Here is a 17,254-nt window from a genome sequence, read left to right as displayed (position 1 = left end):
GAGCATTTACCTTGGAGACTGGCGAACTAGTTACCCATTATCGGACTAGACTCAGACATATAAGTGAAACAAACACATATAAAAAGACAATATATTTATTGAACTTACATGCTTAGTTGTAGAGCAACGGGTCACTTCAATGACAATAATAATGGTGACCGAGATTATTTGCGGTACTAACCGTGTTAGATCTAACTTAACATTAAAATTAAAAAAAACATTTACCCCACTCCCAAACGCAGTTCTTTCGTCCTGCGCTCTAGGGACTGCCTGCCATTGGCTCACGTGCCCCAAGGACGCAAATCCTCGTCCAATAATCTCTTAAAGATATTTCAGATGATTCAGGAGTTCAGACAGTTTTTTGCCTTTTAAACTTCCTTATAAATGTTATGCATTGAATTTTTTTTTGCTAGAATTATCTTAGCGAAATTAGAACGACTAGCGCCGTTGTCTGACTGAAGCTAGAAATGCAATTTCTCTTTTTGCTGATTAAGGACTTTTCATTTTTGCGACTAGATTTAGCTTAATTATAAGAAATCGGAATTATCTTTAGAAAGGAACTTTATTTTGGTATTTCAAATACATCACATCTTACTCATGGTACAAATGCCATATAATTTGTAATAAGCAACTTTATCGTGTCTGAACTTGTAGTGAGGCCTAATATTATAACTGTTTTTTATAGGCACTCGTATAAAATCCACTTAAAACTTCCAAATAGAATTGAACAGTGTGTTATACCACCAAAATCTAAACTCTTTTGTGCCTTGAACTCATGATTGGCACTAATTTGGGTTTAGCAGGTGTGGAGTGAAAAGAGACAACACATTGCGAGACCATTGAGAATTTTGGACTAGTTTGAATCCCCCCCTTTATTCCTGAACACCATCAATAATTGCAGATTATTTAGGGTAAGATTCTTACTTTTAAGGAATTAATGGCAAGTAAGTTCATTTTAAGTTAAAGAAAGATTGTGTTTTAAAGATTGTGTTTTAATTAATGTGTAAAATTTGTGTCTTTGTGGGAATTAATAGGGAATATTACGCAACCAGTGATAACTGGAAGTAAACGGGGTCTAATAGGAATTAATCCACGTGGCACCATTGAAGTGAACGATATGGCATTATTAGAAATAATTATTAGCAATATTATTAGAAATTATTCACATTCAGGGTTTTCATTACTTACTTTGACTTACTTGACTTAAAACTCTTGCTCGGCAACATCGGCACCGTTAATGGTCTCCAGAGTGTTCCGTCATGAGCAAGGGTTGGAGCTTCATCGGGGTCGATGTTCCTGATTCTGAGTCGACCGTGGATGACATCCGTCCATCTTCTGCGTGGTCTATCTGTGGGGCGTTTCCAGCCATTCGGAGTTGCATCGAAGTCAAAAATGAGTTGGGCGAGTGTTTGAGTGTGCAGGCGAAGTAGATGACCGTATCAACGCAGCGAGCGAGACTCGAGCTGCTGGGTTTAAATTTAAAAGACCGGAAGATCTACGAGTTCTTTACCCCGTCACACCATCTAACTTGATCGTCTGAGTCATGGGTCAAGTCTGAGTACAGCAGTGAACATTCTTTAGGATTTCTGATGTCAGGCCACATATTCCTGGTGCTTTGTTGTTTTTCGGCTTTCCGGTTGCAGCTTTGATTTCTACTTTCGTAAGTTCAATGCCATGGGGGTAGGGGTAGTATTGGCCGTAGCAGCAGTAAGTTTGTCGTCGATTTGGTCAGGTGGCTCCGAGTTTAGTATTTTCTCCAAGTGATCTTCCTACTGGCGGAGGCACTGTGATTGGACTTAAATTTTTTGCCGCTGGAGTTTCGGAGATACATCGCAATCTGATTCTATTGACCTTGGATCTCACGAAGGATCTTGTATGTGGCTCCTATGTCCTTTTATTTCGCGACCTCTTGAAGCTCGCATGCCTTGCCGTCGATAAAGGTCTTGTGATCTTTTTGCAGCATGGTATTTCGCACTTTGTTTATTTGCCTATATGTTGTGTCCTTACGAAGGCGGGCTTCTCATCTGCGATCAGTGATGGCGAGGGATTCGTTACTGGCCCACTCTTTCTTCTCATGCTGCTTCATTCCAGCAACACCAATTGCCGCTGCAAGAGAATTCTCTTTGAAGACCATGCAGCGTCACTATCATTGCACTGGTCAGGGACCTCGAATCTGTTGGATATTTCCCGCTTATATCGCTTTGCCTTTAATTTCAAATATCTATTAAGATTATAGTATCACTAGCTTAATTAAAAACACATTTGTTTTCAAAATAACATAATCTCGAAGATATTTTAGACTAAAAATTTGGTCAATAAGGACCATTTCCTAAACAATTCCTGAACGATTGGGGATCAAACGAGGCAGAACAAGTCTATTTGCTAATTGGGAGTTAGGGTCGGGGACGGATCGGACAGAGATTCGATGACTGACTAAAAGTTCTTCAATAAAAATTGCAAATACTTTTTTGATTCTAATTTCAACAAGAGAGACATTACCACAATTTGAGAAATACTTACTTATCATGTTTTGATCCTGTACCTTCAAATATTTTATTTTGTTAAAATCAAGGGCAAATATCGGAGGGGATAGATGGGGTGCAGACCCAAGGGTGTCACTTTGAGTAATTAACTCATGTATAGTGAAAATCCTTGTATTAGATAGGGCGCAAAGTGAAAATCATTGTAATAGATGGGACGCAGACCCAAGGGTCTCATTTTGAGCCCTTCAGTCATGTATAGTGAAAATCCTTGTAATACATGGGGCGCAGACCCAAGGATCTCACTTTAAGCCATTCACTCATGTATAGTGAAAATCCTTGTTTTAAATAGGGCGCAAAGTGAAAATCCTCGTAATAGATTAATTAAAAAAAACTTTCCGGAAAATAAGTTTTTCAAAGAAAAGTAAAGGCCATTTTAAACTTAAGCTCAGGAGGTACAAATACCTGTTAAAATTCAAACTCAGAACGACCACAAATTACTATTAAAGAACAAATAAAACCCAAAACGAACAGAAATTAAATAAACAATCATAGCAAAAAACATACAACAATTAATAATATAAATGAATAAATAGATATTAAAGCGAGTAATGCTTAGATTTAATATGAAAATCAAGCTTAAAACGAAAACAAATATTTTGCTATTAAAGTATAAATGAAACTTAAAACGAACAGAAATTAAATAAACAATCAATGCGGACAAACATACAATATATATTAATGTAAATGAATAAATAAATCTTAAAACGAGTGAAACTTAAATTTAATATGCAAATCAAATTTGAAGCGAATAAAAATAACTCGAAACAAGAGTTTGGGTATCGCCTCAATGCAGAAGCCTAAAACCTAATGCGTCATTGGTGCTTTACTGAAAGCGATTCTTTCATTAATTTAGATTTTAGGTAATGAATATCATATTAATATGAAATTTGAAAATGCACATTTCTTTTAAGTAAACTCATTTGAATTTTTTTTCAGCAAAGTATAAATTATGTTCTGGCTTTTAGAAAGCATAGGGGTTTTGAACCCCTCATATTAATTTATGCTCGTTTTGAGTTTGACTCTAATATTTATTTTAATTTTTGTTCGTTTTGGGTTTCATTTATTTATTGATACTGATTTGGGGTAGTTGTATGCTTGGTAGATTGTATGATAGTCCGGACGCCAGGTGTTGAAAGTGTGAATCATACCACGACGGAATGGGGCTGCTACGAGAATTAGCCTACCCTCCACCCCCTAAATTGACCATGCGGATTCAAAAATACCAAAGGCACTTGCTTGCGAGTGGTGGAACACTCCGAAACTTGACATTTTATTATATTTTGGTGTTTCATGCAAGAAAATGCATGTTCCACAAAGTTTGAGGTTTTCCGCTCAAATAGAAATGCCTAGAAGCCATAGAATGTTTTCATAACAAACTAACACAATTAGTTACAAAAAATGGCAGAGTTAAAAAATGGCAAAACTATATGAGTCTTGAACAGTCTTGGAAAGTATAAACAAAATCAAATTGAATATTAGACATATAATGATATTAATTGTTGAAAGATCCATCAGTTCAAGATTTTTTTTCACTTTAATTTTATTTTCATTTTCAATGCTGTAAGAACTGGAAAATAATAAATTTGTAATATACTAGTAATTCGTTTTCAGTGAAGCACCAATGACGCAGAAGGCTTTAGGTTTTTACAGTTCAAAAAGGGGGCAGTATCCAAATTTTGTTTGTAGTGAAACTATATTTGTCTTGACTAATCTTGAAGAGAACTAATAAATTAAAATGAATATTTGATGCATAAAGATATTAATTGCTAGAAGCTCATCAGTTCAAAATTTTACTGTAATTTTAATATTTATTTTCAATATTAAGTACTAAAGAAAACATTTGTAATATAATTCGTTTTCAGTAAAGCGCCAATGACGCAGTAGGTTTTAGGCTTCTGCAGAGAGGCGATACCCAAACTCTTGTTTGTAGTTATTTTTATTCGATTCAAACTTGATTTGTTTGCATATTCAATTTAAGTTTCACTCGTTTTAAGATTTATTTATTCATTTACATTAATATATATTGTATGTTTATTCGCATTGATTGTTGATTTAATTTCTGTTCGTTTTAAGTTTCATTTATACTTTGATAGCAAAATATTTGTTTTCGTTTTAAGCTTGATTTTCATATTCAATCTAAGAATTACTCGCTTTAAGATCTATTTATTCATTTAGATTATTACTTGTTGTATGTTTTTTGCTATGATTGTTAATTTAATTTCTGTTCATTTTGGGTTTAATTTATTCTTTAATAGTAATTTCTGGTCGTTTTGAGTTTGAATTTTAAAAGGTATTTATATCTCCTGAGCTTAAGTTTAAAATTGACTTTACTTTTATTTGAAAAACTTATTTTCCGGAAAGTTTTTTTTAATTAATTTTTTTCGTTTTGCTTCCAAAAAGTTTCAAGTTTTTAGGGCCGGGGGGGGGGTGCTTACTGTCCGATTATTCTTGACTTTAAAAAACGGATCTAGAACTTTCAATTTAAATCGAACGAGACTTTTTTCAAAGTCTATACGATTACCTCTTTGATAAAAACCTTATATATGAACAATAGATAGCTTGCATAACTTGTGGACAGCGATTGACAACAATGAATGGATTGATAAATAGCTCCAATAAGGGGGTTTAGACCATTTCACTTGCTGACACAAAGGGATCACGACTGCTTGGAATTGACCTTAATAGGATTTTGTGTGCCAAAGTAATTTTACATCTATCTCAGAGTATGTATTTTAACCTTATAATTGGATAATTATGATAGATTTCCTATGTGTTCTTCCCATACAAAACCCCTTCCCGTAAGTTATAAACCCCCTTTAATAAGTTATGCCTCACGGCATAACTTACAACGCCTACCCCCGGGCCCTGGGGGGCTGTGTCGACACCGGAGTTTTTGTTATCAGAACTTTGAACTATTTTAACAAAATGTCTATCTTAAAATTTTTATCTGATGCATTTAGGGCGTGGAGGAGGGGGGGGGGATAGTCACCCTCCAATCTCTTTTGACTCTTAAAAAGTACAAGAACTTTCAATTTTCAGTCAAATGAGACCTCTCCAAAGTTTATACGAGCATCCTCTCCATAAAAAATAATTGGAAGTATTCGGAGAATCCTTAAATTACAACCCTTACCCTGAGGGCTGTGGGGAAGTTTTCATCCTCAAAGTCCTAATTTGTAGAACTTAAAACTACGTTTAATAAAATGGCTGTCTCAAAATTTTGATTTGAGGCATTTGGGGAAAAGGTGGGCGTGAGAGGGGGGCTAGTTGCCCTCAAATCACTTTCTTCTATTAAAAAGGGCACTAGTCCTTTGAATTTCCAATCAAATGAGTCTTTTTTGAAGTTTCTACGACACCGCCTTCTATAAAAATGTTTTATGCCCCCAAGGCATAACGTAACACCCACGCCCTGAGGATTGGGGGGGATTGTCCTCCTAAAAAATATATTATCTATATGGAAATTACCTATGCTGAACAAAATGGCTATATCAAAAATTTTTATTGGATGTGTTTGGGGTAATGATGGGCGTAGGGGGGGGGGGGGGCTATTGTCCCACAAAACACTTTCTACTATTAAAAAGGGCACTAGCCCTTTTAATTTACAATCGAATTCGCACTTTTTGAAGTTTCTACGACAACGCCTTCTTTAAAACCTTATATGCCCCCAGGTCATATCTTAAAACCCTTGCCCTGAAGGTTGTGGGGGAGTGTCCTCCTCGAAAATATATTTTCTATCTGGAAACCAATTATGCTGAAAAAAATGCCTATCTCGGAAATTTGATTGGATGTGTTGGGGGGAAGGATGGGCGTCGGGGGGGGGGGATAGGTGCACACCAATCAAAATTGACTATTAAAAAGGGCACTAGCCCTTTAATTTCCAATCGAATGAGCCTGTTTTGAAGTTTCTATGACAACGCCATCTATAAAAAACCTATGCCCCCAGGGCATAACTTAAAGCCCTTGCCCTGAGGGTTGTGGGGGAGTGTCCTCCTCAAAAATATATTTTCTATCTGGATATCAACTACGCTGAACAAAATGCTATCTCAAAATTTTGATTGGATGTGTTTGGGGAAATGATGGGCGTGGGAGAGGGGGGGGGGTAGGGGGGCTAGTTACAGTCCGATCACTTTCGACTATTAAAAAGGGCACTAGCCCTTAAATTTCCAATCGAATGAGCCTGTTTTGAAGTTTCTACGACAACGCCTTCTATAAAAACCTTATATGCCCCCAGGGCATAACTGAAAACCCTTGCCCTGAGGGTTGTGGGGGAGTGTCCTCCTCAAAAATATATTTTCTATCTGGAAATCAACTACGCTGAAAAAAATGGATATTTTAAAATTTTGATTGGATATGTTTGGGGAAATGCTGGGCGTGGGGGGGGCTAGTTGCCCTCCAATCCTTTTCGACTATTAAAAAGAGCGATAAAACTCTCGATTTTCAATCGAATGAGCTCCTTTTGAAATCTATACGACGACCCCTTCCATATGAAGTGCCTCTGGGAAAAAAAAAATAATAATAAATAATAAAACATTGGAGCCGTATGGCCTTTATTATAGGCAACGCTACAGCGTTGCCTCTGATAAGGCGCAGACCCAAGGGTCTGCAAAGTGAAAATCCTGGCAATAGGTGGGGCACAGACCCAAAGGTCTCACTTTGAGCTATTCACTCATGTATAGTGAAAATCCTTGTATTAGATGGGGCGCAAAGTGAAAATTCTTGTAATAGATGGGGCGCAGACCCAAGGATCTCACTTTGAGCCATTCACTCATGTATAGTGAAAATTCTTGTATTAGATGGGGCGCAAAGTGAAAATTCGTGTAATAGATGGGGCGCAGACCCAAGGATCTCGCTTTGAGCCATTCACTCATGTATAGTGAAAATCCTTGTAATAGATGGGGCACAGACCCAAGGGTCTCACTCTGAGCCATTCCATCATGTATAATGAAAATCCTTGTATTACATGGGGCGCAAAGTGAAAATCCTTGTAATAGAGGGGGCACAGGCCTAAAGGTTTCACTTGGAGCCATTCACTCATGTATAGTGAAAATCCTTGCATGATTTTAATTTCACCAGTGAATATCTTCATCTTTCTTTTTAATAGGGTTGAGATTTGTGAGGGTCTCACGTCCGGTTCTTCAGTCACACTGATCAGTAGCCCCTGTATAACTTGTTTCAGCAAAATCGTAAAAAAAAACAGGGTATATTGATTGATTATTGAAGCCTACGTATTGAAGCTCGCTGTATGGCTCTTTGAACAAGGTGTAACATGTTCACCTTTCTATTCCATGTATCTGTTAAATCGTCTATTATATTATGTGTTAGATACTACTACTACTAACAACTCACTACAGCACCATGCTGCCTGAGGCCAACACAGCCACGCACGCTCCTCCTCCACCCTAATCTATTCAAAGACTCCCTTTTTACACCCTCCCACGAAGCTCCCAATGTTTCTTTATGACGTCTTCCCACCCCAGACGAGGACGACCTGCTTTCAGTTTAGCCCTAGACGGTTGGCCGAAAAGAACAATCTTCGGCAATATGCCATCCTTCATCCGCATAACGTGCCCTAGCCACCTCAACCTTTATTTCATTATAGCATGAATTTCTATTATTATATTTTATTAATTGTTACTATTATATATTACAAATATATATGTATAATTGGAAATGATGCCCCTGTTTTATATGGACTGTTATTATAATTCGGAGTCTTTACGTCGGGAGCTTCACTTGTCACGTCATTCTTGGATCTTTATTAAGTCAAAGGGTTTTTTTTTACAAGTTTTTCTTAATCACGAAGTTATAGCAGAAACGCTTTTAGCACCAAGTGATTCATTTTTCAAATTTTACTGCCTGATTCGAGACTATGCTTACTGTAAAATGCAAAAATAAATCTTCAGTACCTGATAGGATCAAAGGTAAGTAAACCCTAAACCTGTTTTGAGATAAAGTGGACCTGATCCAGCATGCTGAGTTTGGGAGTGGAGCAATCTTCTCCACTTCTCTTGGCAGGGGCTGTTAAATAACCTCTTCCCGTTTACTAGTTACTCTTGCTAGCCTAAGCTACTCTTGCATATTAATGTATTTCATTTTGATTTTTTTTTTCTTTTCAGAAATTAAAAAGAAAGTGAAGAAGACGCCAGTGAAAGCTGAGAAATCTCAAACAAGTAACAGAAGACGTCTTTACAAAAAGAAGCCCGAAAAGGCGCCACCTCGTGAGCCAACCCCTGAGCTGCCAAAGGAGGGTGATCTACCCACAGCTCTTCCAGAATCTAAAGTAAAAACGCTAAGAACACAAAAAGAAGTTGAAGTACTTTCAGCTGGTAATTTATGTTGTTATTGTTATTGTTGAAATGTATCAGGAAATTTGATAATAGATATACTAAATCTGTAAAATGAGTCAATGTTGCTGAGATATCAATCTTAAAATAATAAGCTTTAAGCAAGTCCTTCGTGGGCGTTTTGTTGCCTCCCTTACCTTAATCGAGCCTTCGGCCCTTGCCGTTGGCAACCGTTACGCTTGGGCTGTGCTCTGTATTGTCTAGATCTAAAACGAATGATTAATTCTCGTCAATGGGTATATGTTCTGCCACTATTCTACGTAGAGTTGCAATTATATATATATATATATATATATATATATATATATATATATATATATATATATGATTTCTTTTATTTTTCCTTTTAGCCTTAGACCCCTTAAACATGATGTTTCTTTAAACTATACCCTGCACAGGTACAATAACTTTTATCATTTCGTTGATGCTTTCATCAAAGTATAGATAAAGATATATAAAAATAATAAGACATGTAGGAAGTATAATAGAAAGTATATTAAGTATAGTGTGTTAAGAACAATACTAAGTACAATAGTAAAATATATAAATATATAAAAATAATAAGGATAAACTAAGTTGAAAATAACTTAACAAATTAAAAGGAAAAATTGTTTTGGTATAAACTTAGAATGGGGGGGGCGTTGAGAAGGAAAGATAGGAAAACAATTCTTTCTTCACAACATCAATAAAAGTATCATAAATTATATGATAACCATGTTTTTCGTTTCTTGATTTCGTCAGCGTTGATTTAATTTATGAGTAGATGCGTTAAAAAAAATAGCAACACATGGCTAAATGCACGGGGAAGATATAATTTGCGCTTTATATTTGCACATTAGGAGGGGAGGGGGTAAAGTATAGTGGAACCGCAGTCAAGTAATTGCAGAGTAATTGTTAACTACAATTACTCTGCATATTAAGAAGCGAGAATTGTTTTCTTAGCATATCTCTTCCCCAACAGCCCCAATTCTAGACTTTTACCTTTATTTTAAACAGTGGCGTTTATTGTGTTTCCCTTCCACACTTGCTCTTTGCTTTGTGATTGTGCGATTTTAATGTTATAGTTAAAAGACTAATTTTCACCAAGTACGACATTTATAAACGGATGCAAGTTTATGAACATAAGCAAAGAACTAATCAGTCAAATTGAAGCTAGTCAGAAAGAAAGGAAGAGAAATGGATGTAAGATAGAAGGAATATACAAGAAAATAGAAGAGTAAAGATACCTTAGTTGCTTCTGCTGTTCCAGAGTACCAGAGCCTTCCATCATTGAAGACCTGAAAAGCAAAAGTTTATTTTTGAAAAATATATTAAACTGAGAAAAAATAAGATTTGTTCCATTGAAGGGAACTTAAACAGCTTTAGAAGTACAAAACACATACCAATGTGTAAAAATTTTTTTTTTTGTTTGAAATCCGGCAAATGGTAATTGTAACAGAGTAAAAACATTCTTCATTTCCCAGCTAAATAGAAAACATTCAACACATATCCTTGTTTAGACTCCTTTTTCAATACATTCGAAATCGTATTGGTTGAGTACCCCGAAACTATAATAATTAATATTATATTAATTATATATTAATTATATATATATATATATATATATATATATATATATATATATATATATATATATATATATATATATATATATATATATAATTATTATATTAAATTATATAACAATTAAGTTAAACTCTCTTTACTTTTAAGTTAAACTAGAATAATATAACTGGTTATTGACGAAGAGAAAATTCCCCTCCCCTAAATGGAAGCATTGTTTGAATGAGTTGTTAGGTCTCCAAGTGCAACTTTTAACCAGAAAAGAGTATATGTCCCTTATGGACTTTTACCGACAAAAAAAAGTCAAGTCCGTGGGTATAATAGGTATAATGTCAATGCGTAGGTTTAACAACCATATCACTAAGGGTATAATGCTCTACCGACTGGTCATTTTACACCTTTTATTATATTTAAAATAAATGGGTTTTCTCTGGATTTTAGAGACACAGCTTATTATTATAAAGGATAGTCCTGATATTTATTAATTTTATTTTATTTATTAATTGAAAACCCGCCTACAAAACTTGAAAAGGATGGAGGAAAATTTGAAAAATAACTAAAGAAAAGAAAACAATAGTATGAGACAAATAACGACAAAACAAATAAAAATCAAATAAGAACGCCAAATTATAAATAAATCAAGGACAAAATAAGAATAAGAACAAAATCAAAATGAAGCAAAACCAAGGACAAAATAAGAACAAAATCAAACGAAGCAAAAGCAAATTCACATAACATCAACATATTCATACATAAATAAACAAAAAAAAAGATCTCCGCAATAAACACAAATCACTTAACACAAATACTACAAATACAATAAACACAAATACTATTGAACTAAAACGGTGTATCAATCATTCTGTGAATTTGAAGAATTAAACCTTCGGTTACGCTTATTTATTAGTTTAGATATGGCATGTTTAGCTTCAGCAAGTCCATACTTTCCAACCAATGGAGAATTTCAATGCAATGGCGGTAGCCGAAGCAAATACATGTCGCATATATACAAGATGTGAGAGAGGGCTGCAGCATTGAAAAGGCTAGCTAACAGTAGGCAGTTGAATCGAACTTTTGCTGCACCAATGGATGCATAAGAAGCAGATATATGTCGTACGAAATAGTCTAGGAGAAGGGGTCGGGTGCAGCGTAGCGACGAACCAATGGGAAGACCTAGATAAATGAGGTGGCCAACAGCTCTAACAGTAGCATCGCCAAGTGCTATAGAGAACGGTGGCTCACCTTTCCAATTAAAAAACACTGTTTCTGACTTACCAGCATTGAAACGAAGGCTAAGATTAAGATACTCCTGTACGACCTCATTCATTTTTTGGATGGTACAGCTGAGATTTAAAACGTCATCTGCATAACAAACTAGAGACAGATTCACTGAATATAGTATCAGAGATGTAGAGCACTGGTCTTTCATATCTAATTTCATATTTGGATTTCATATCTGAAAAAAACAATAGGAAAGGCAAATTGGATAGGAAAAAAAATCGTTTTAAGATGAAGAGAATACAATAAAAAAAAAGAAAATCGAAGGGTTAACCACCCCAATTGAAAGGATAATTGTAAAAGCAAACATTCCCCAAAGAGTAAATCGCGGTTCTCGAGCGCGCACTGTGTATATAGAAAAGTATTAACTTTTCAGGAAAAGGAAATAACCAATTCAGAGGCTTTCTCCGTTGTTCGTACATATAAATAATGAATAAGAAACAAATAAATCGAAATAATAATTGTATAGAAATATTTCTGTATAATTGTTTCTCTGCAAATATAATTGTTTCTTCTATAATTGTTTCTTCTCATATGTAATTATTTTTTTTAGAAATAACATGTGTTCAATTAGTATTAATTATTTTATTTTTTTTGTATGGAACTGTAAAGTCTGCAATAAAAAAAAACTAAAAAATAACCGGTTCTCCCTTGCAACTGAACCCTCGTGCAACTCAACCCCTATTTAGCTGAACCCCCATTTAACCCTGCCCCCGTGCAACTCCCTTGCAGTGAACCCCCTTGCAAATAAAGCCTCATTCAAATCGACCTCATTCAGCTCAATCCTCCTTAAATCAAAAATATACGTATAAAATATAATTCAGCCAGTTTTGTCGGAAGTGACACCCCCCACCCTGAAAAAACAACCATTCGTCCTTATGTCTTATTTATTTGAAATTAGCAAAAATTGTCATGCCCTGGGGGCCCAAACACATTCGGATTTCATGGTTACAACAGTGGGGTTGAATGTGGGTTAAGTCAAATAGGGTTGGGCTAAACGGAGGTTGAGTTGCATGAGGGGGAAATTAAATAAGGATGGAATTTCGTAGGTTGAATTCAACGGGGTTGAGTTCCATGGGGGGTTAAGCTAAATGAAGGTTAAGTTTAACGGAGTTTGAGTTGAATAGGGTTGAGTTAATCGGGGCTGAGTTAAACGGTGTCGGTTCAGTGAGGGTTCAGTTAAATCGGTTGTTTTGTACGGGATTCAGTAACATGCACATGTCGGTCCAGGACCAGAAGCTCCGACGAGTCACCAGGAAATCTGGGGCTTGAATCAGACGCCAGCTGCGATTTTGTCGAGCAATCATTTTACTTATTAAATTAAAGTTTTTGTAGCTACAGCTATAGCTATAGCTCTTTGTAGCTATAGCTGCCGGTTTTGCCTGTTGGTCCAGGCTTTGAAACTCCTGCTAGTCACTGGGGAATCTTGGGTTCAACGCTCGCGCTAGGAGCTATTTTTTCAAGCAATTAATTAAAAAAAAACAAAGTTTTTCTGATGAATGCAAAGATCGAAGTTGATACTTAAACGAACAAAAATTACTGCTTCGCGGTTTATGCAAAATATTTTTGAACAATTTTTTTCTAACCCACTGGCTCCTGATATATCCCTATGCCTTTAGAATTCTGAAAAACTAGTGCTTTACGAAAAAAAAACGATGCAACGAAACAGTAATAGAAACAGGAAAATTCTTAAGCGGCCTGGAGAAAATAAAAGAATCATTCATAAAGCTCTCAATAGTCTTTTACCGGCCATAATATGAATAAATTCTGCAACGCGATTTTTACTCTCTAAACACTCAAGAAAGCTTATTTTTTTCTGTAAAGGGCTTCAATAAACCATGATTATCTTAAATTAATAACATATTGGGGGGATATTAGAATGTGTTCCATAAATGTGTCATTTAAAGGCTGATAGAAATTTTACGGACATCAAAGATGATATCGTTTTCTCTTATTTTAGTTATGGCTTATATACCCATGTTAGCGTCAATCTTGTTAAAACCGGCTTACTCGTAAATTGAATCGACGGTGACAAAATCGAGGATCAAGTAATGCATGAGAAATATATAATTGGTACTGTTCTGTTAGCTGTAAGCCACGCGAGAAGTGAAGTTTGGTTAACACTAATGAAATAAAACAAAATAGGATAAAAATATAATAGTTTTGAAACAAATTTCGGCTATATATTTGCACATCAGGGGGGGGGGGGTAAAGAATAACATATATTAAATGCGTAACCTAACCTAGGTACCCTTTTTTGCCCCTTTAACCCCAAAAAACTAACGATTAAATATTGTAAACGGAGTGAGAAACCACTGCAATGCTCATCATAGCAATTCTCCGTTGAAATAACCTGCTTGACTAGTTTGTTTAGCATCTTCCCTATACAACATATCGCGTGGCTGACAGCTAGTAGAACAGTACCATATAATATGAGCTATATATTTGGGTTAGGTTAGAAAGGATAGGTTAAGATTGGTTAGATTAGGTTAAAATTGAATTTGCGACGGAAACAAATGTCATATTTGGATTCAAAATGAATTTCTGATTGCAGAGGGGAGTTTCTTTCTTAGCTATCTGAATTGCCCGTTAATATAGATATTTACTGCAAAAACACATTTTCATTGAACAAATCCAGCGCAAAAACATAAATTCACATGATACTGGCTTTTCATCTAGCTTGCATCCTCGTGAAAGTGACCTCTTGGTAAGTTGACCACCGCGAAATTTGAAAACGAAGCGGCTCTGCAAGTCTTATTTTTGGTGTTTCATGTGGCCACAGCTCGTACGGTTACCCATATTGCTTTTTAAATAGAAAGGCAGTTCTGACGTAGTGATTGACGTAGATGGTCGTATTTGTCGGTAGTTCTGGTCTTGTTATTTGTAAATTGTGTCTTTATATTTTATATATATTTTGAATTTACTCTTCATAGTGTATCCTGAGGGAAAATAAAAGCATTATTATTATACGGAGCCTACGGGGAGATTCTTGTTTATAAAATTAGTAATTGGAGTATGCACAAATAAAAATTCAATAAATGTCACTAGCTCCACGGTAACCCTCCGTGGTAACTCCCTTCTTTCTATTTTTTAAAAGAAAGACAAATTGAAAACGTCTTTATTGACTTTAAGGATTGATTGCTGTTGGCGTGAAAAAAGTGAATCCAGACGTAAAAGCTGCAATTGAACGACTCCAAAAGGAGCCGGAAAATAATGGCAAAAATCACCCTATCTCAGAGCCTGTAAATGATGAGAAAAAATACCCAAAGAGAGAGCGAAAGATTCCGGCGTATTTGCGAGAGATGGAAATTGGGCCAGCATTGTTTACTCCAGACAATCTTAAACCCAAGGGACAAAAAGATGATAATAAATCAAAGCATGCAGGTAAGTTTTATATTTGTTTTTTCTTCTCATAATTTGCTGTGCTTTTTTCATTCAAAACGCAAGTTTTTTGGAACACTAACCCAGTACACATACGTGTTAAATGTAAACTGAGAAAACATAAGTCTATGCTATTCCCGACCGTCTCATTGAGGTGAGTTTTTGTTATAATATTTTTCAATAATTCTCTTCTTTTTCAGTTCTTTTTTCTGAAAATGATATTCCTGTTTATGTTTTTTTTCCAATTCCTCCTTAATCTTTCTACTATAAGTTTTATTGTTGTTTTTTGTGCTTCTATTTTAAGGAATTTATTTTTGTTACCATTTTCAAATGCCTCATTTTTCTCGATCATCAGATCGAGACATTCTGGATTCAATCAGACATTTTTCTCGAGTATACGGAAAATGTTTCGGAAGGGAATGACAGTTTTTACTTCTTTTTTTTTTTTTTTTTTTTTTTTTTGTGCGTTTTATTTTGAAGTTCCTAAGCCTTTCATTATTTATTTTTCATCATTTAATTTTGTCGTATATTTTTCTACCAACTTCGCCAGTTCAGTTAACCTGATGATCCGATCTTCTTTTTTTTTCTTTTTTCTGCAAAGGGCATCTTTTGGAAGGGGTTTAATAACTTGGTTTTAATAACTTCTTTTTGGTTGAATTTTAAGATGAACTCAGAGCAAATTTTATTTAAATCAAAATAGTTAAATCCTGTATTATAATGCCATGAAGTGGTCATTAAACAACTAAAACAAAAAGGCACAGGGTCTTCAAAACAACGAGAAGACCAGTAATTGTACAAAAAGTATAAGAAATCTTAAGAAAAGCGTAAATGTTAAGAGTTTCTTATAGAAAAATACAAATATTTCAGTATTAAAAAATCATTTAATTATCAAAAAGTATCGGAGAAATCTTTCTTACTCCTCCTCCCCCCCCCTCTTCTCTCCCCCTCTCAACAGATAAATCTTCGAAAGTTCAACTTGATCCCTAGGCGTGAGAAAGAGCTGGATTAGAATCTCAGAATTATCAAAACTTCGTATAGAATTCGTAGTAACTGAATCTTACTTACTTAATAATAAGACTCACTTGGTAGGATAGTATCAGACACCTGTTTTGTACCATCACTCTGTTGAGATATAGAATTGCAAAGCTTCTGAAAAAAATTCACAGTATTTAGGCTGCTATTATAATATACTTGGGATAAAAATAAATTCAAAATTTTACCTTTTGAAACAGTATTTTCGTGATAAAAGATTAGTTTTTAAGACTAAAACACTCATTTTTACCTAACAATGGATTAAATTTGTAGTATTCCTTTATTTAGTCGTTGTTCCAAAACTTTCGTTTATATCTTTTTCTATTTTTGTTCCAAAACCTAAAATAATAAAAAAAATTATCCATTTGTATTTTTCAAGTGCAGTAGGGAGTGTTAGCCCATTAACATATTATGAGTATATACAACAATGAGTTAATAATTATTTGTTATTTTAGGATGAAGGTAAACCAAATAATTATCATTAATTATCCTTGGGGTGCTGGAACGTAACGTTTGTTACGTATTTGTTCTTGCTTGCCTCGCCTTATGGTATATTAGGTTAGGTTAGGTTATCCTTGGGGTGCTGGAACGTAACGTTTGTTACGTATTTTCTCTTGCTTGCCTCGCCTTATGGTACTTGATCTTGTCAGGTTAGGTTATCCTTGGGGTGCTGGAACGTAACGTTTGTTAGGTTAGGTCTGGTTATCCTTGGGGTGCTGGAACGTAACGTTTGTTACGTATTTTTTCTTGCTTGCCTCGCCTTATGGTACTTGATCTTGTCTTGTTTAGGAAAAGCCGTTTTTTGGCATTAAAATTGTTTTCCCAGTATAAGGAAAACAATGTTTGGGGTGTCGCAATATATTTCCAGTGGGAAGGGGATTTGCAAAATTAGAAAAAATTCAAACTTGAAGAAAAAATTTCATTGCACTCCCTCTTCTGTGCTAATACATCTTGAAAACCTCGGTTAATTTTAAACGAAGTCTTAGGCATACGTTTTCTTAGAATAAGGATAAAACCTTTGAGTAAAACAAGGGTAAATAGAGAAACTGTTTCTATCATGTGTCTTAGATGTCCTTCAGTTTAGCTTTGGCAGTTCAAAACGTGTGATTTCACATA

At 35.1% G+C, this 17,254-nt stretch overlaps 1 protein-coding gene across 1 annotated transcript; it reads left to right on the top strand.

The window, feature by feature from the left end:
• Positions 1–8,622: 8,622 nt before the first annotated feature.
• Positions 8,623–16,598, top strand: LOC148948235 (uncharacterized). Its single transcript, XM_089094663.1, has 3 exons — positions 8,623–8,866; positions 14,858–15,109; positions 16,594–16,598. Exons 1-3 carry the CDS (start codon positions 8,623–8,625, stop codon positions 16,596–16,598), a joined length of 501 nt encoding a protein of 166 aa, XP_088950789.1.
• The last annotated feature ends 656 nt before the right edge of the window (positions 16,599–17,254 follow it).

The sequence above is a fragment of the Artemia sp. Qi Xiang Cuo genome, chromosome 9, assembly GCF_049724085.1.
Source record: "Artemia sp. Qi Xiang Cuo chromosome 9, ASM4972408v1, whole genome shotgun sequence".
NCBI lineage: Eukaryota > Metazoa > Arthropoda > Branchiopoda > Anostraca > Artemiidae > Artemia > Artemia sp. Qi Xiang Cuo.
Note: the sequence above shows the minus strand (reverse complement) of the source record. Positions and strands in the feature narration are given on the sequence as shown.

Excerpts from the sequence above, each read along its gene's own strand:
- LOC148948235 (XM_089094663.1), top strand. The coding sequence starts at position 8,623 with ATGTATTTCATTTTGATTTTTTTTTTCTTTTCAGAAATTAAAAAGAAA. Across the intron at positions 8,867-14,857 it reads AGTTGAAGTACTTTCAGCTG|GATTGATTGCTGTTGGCGTG; the intron begins GTAATTTATGTT and ends ATTGACTTTAAG.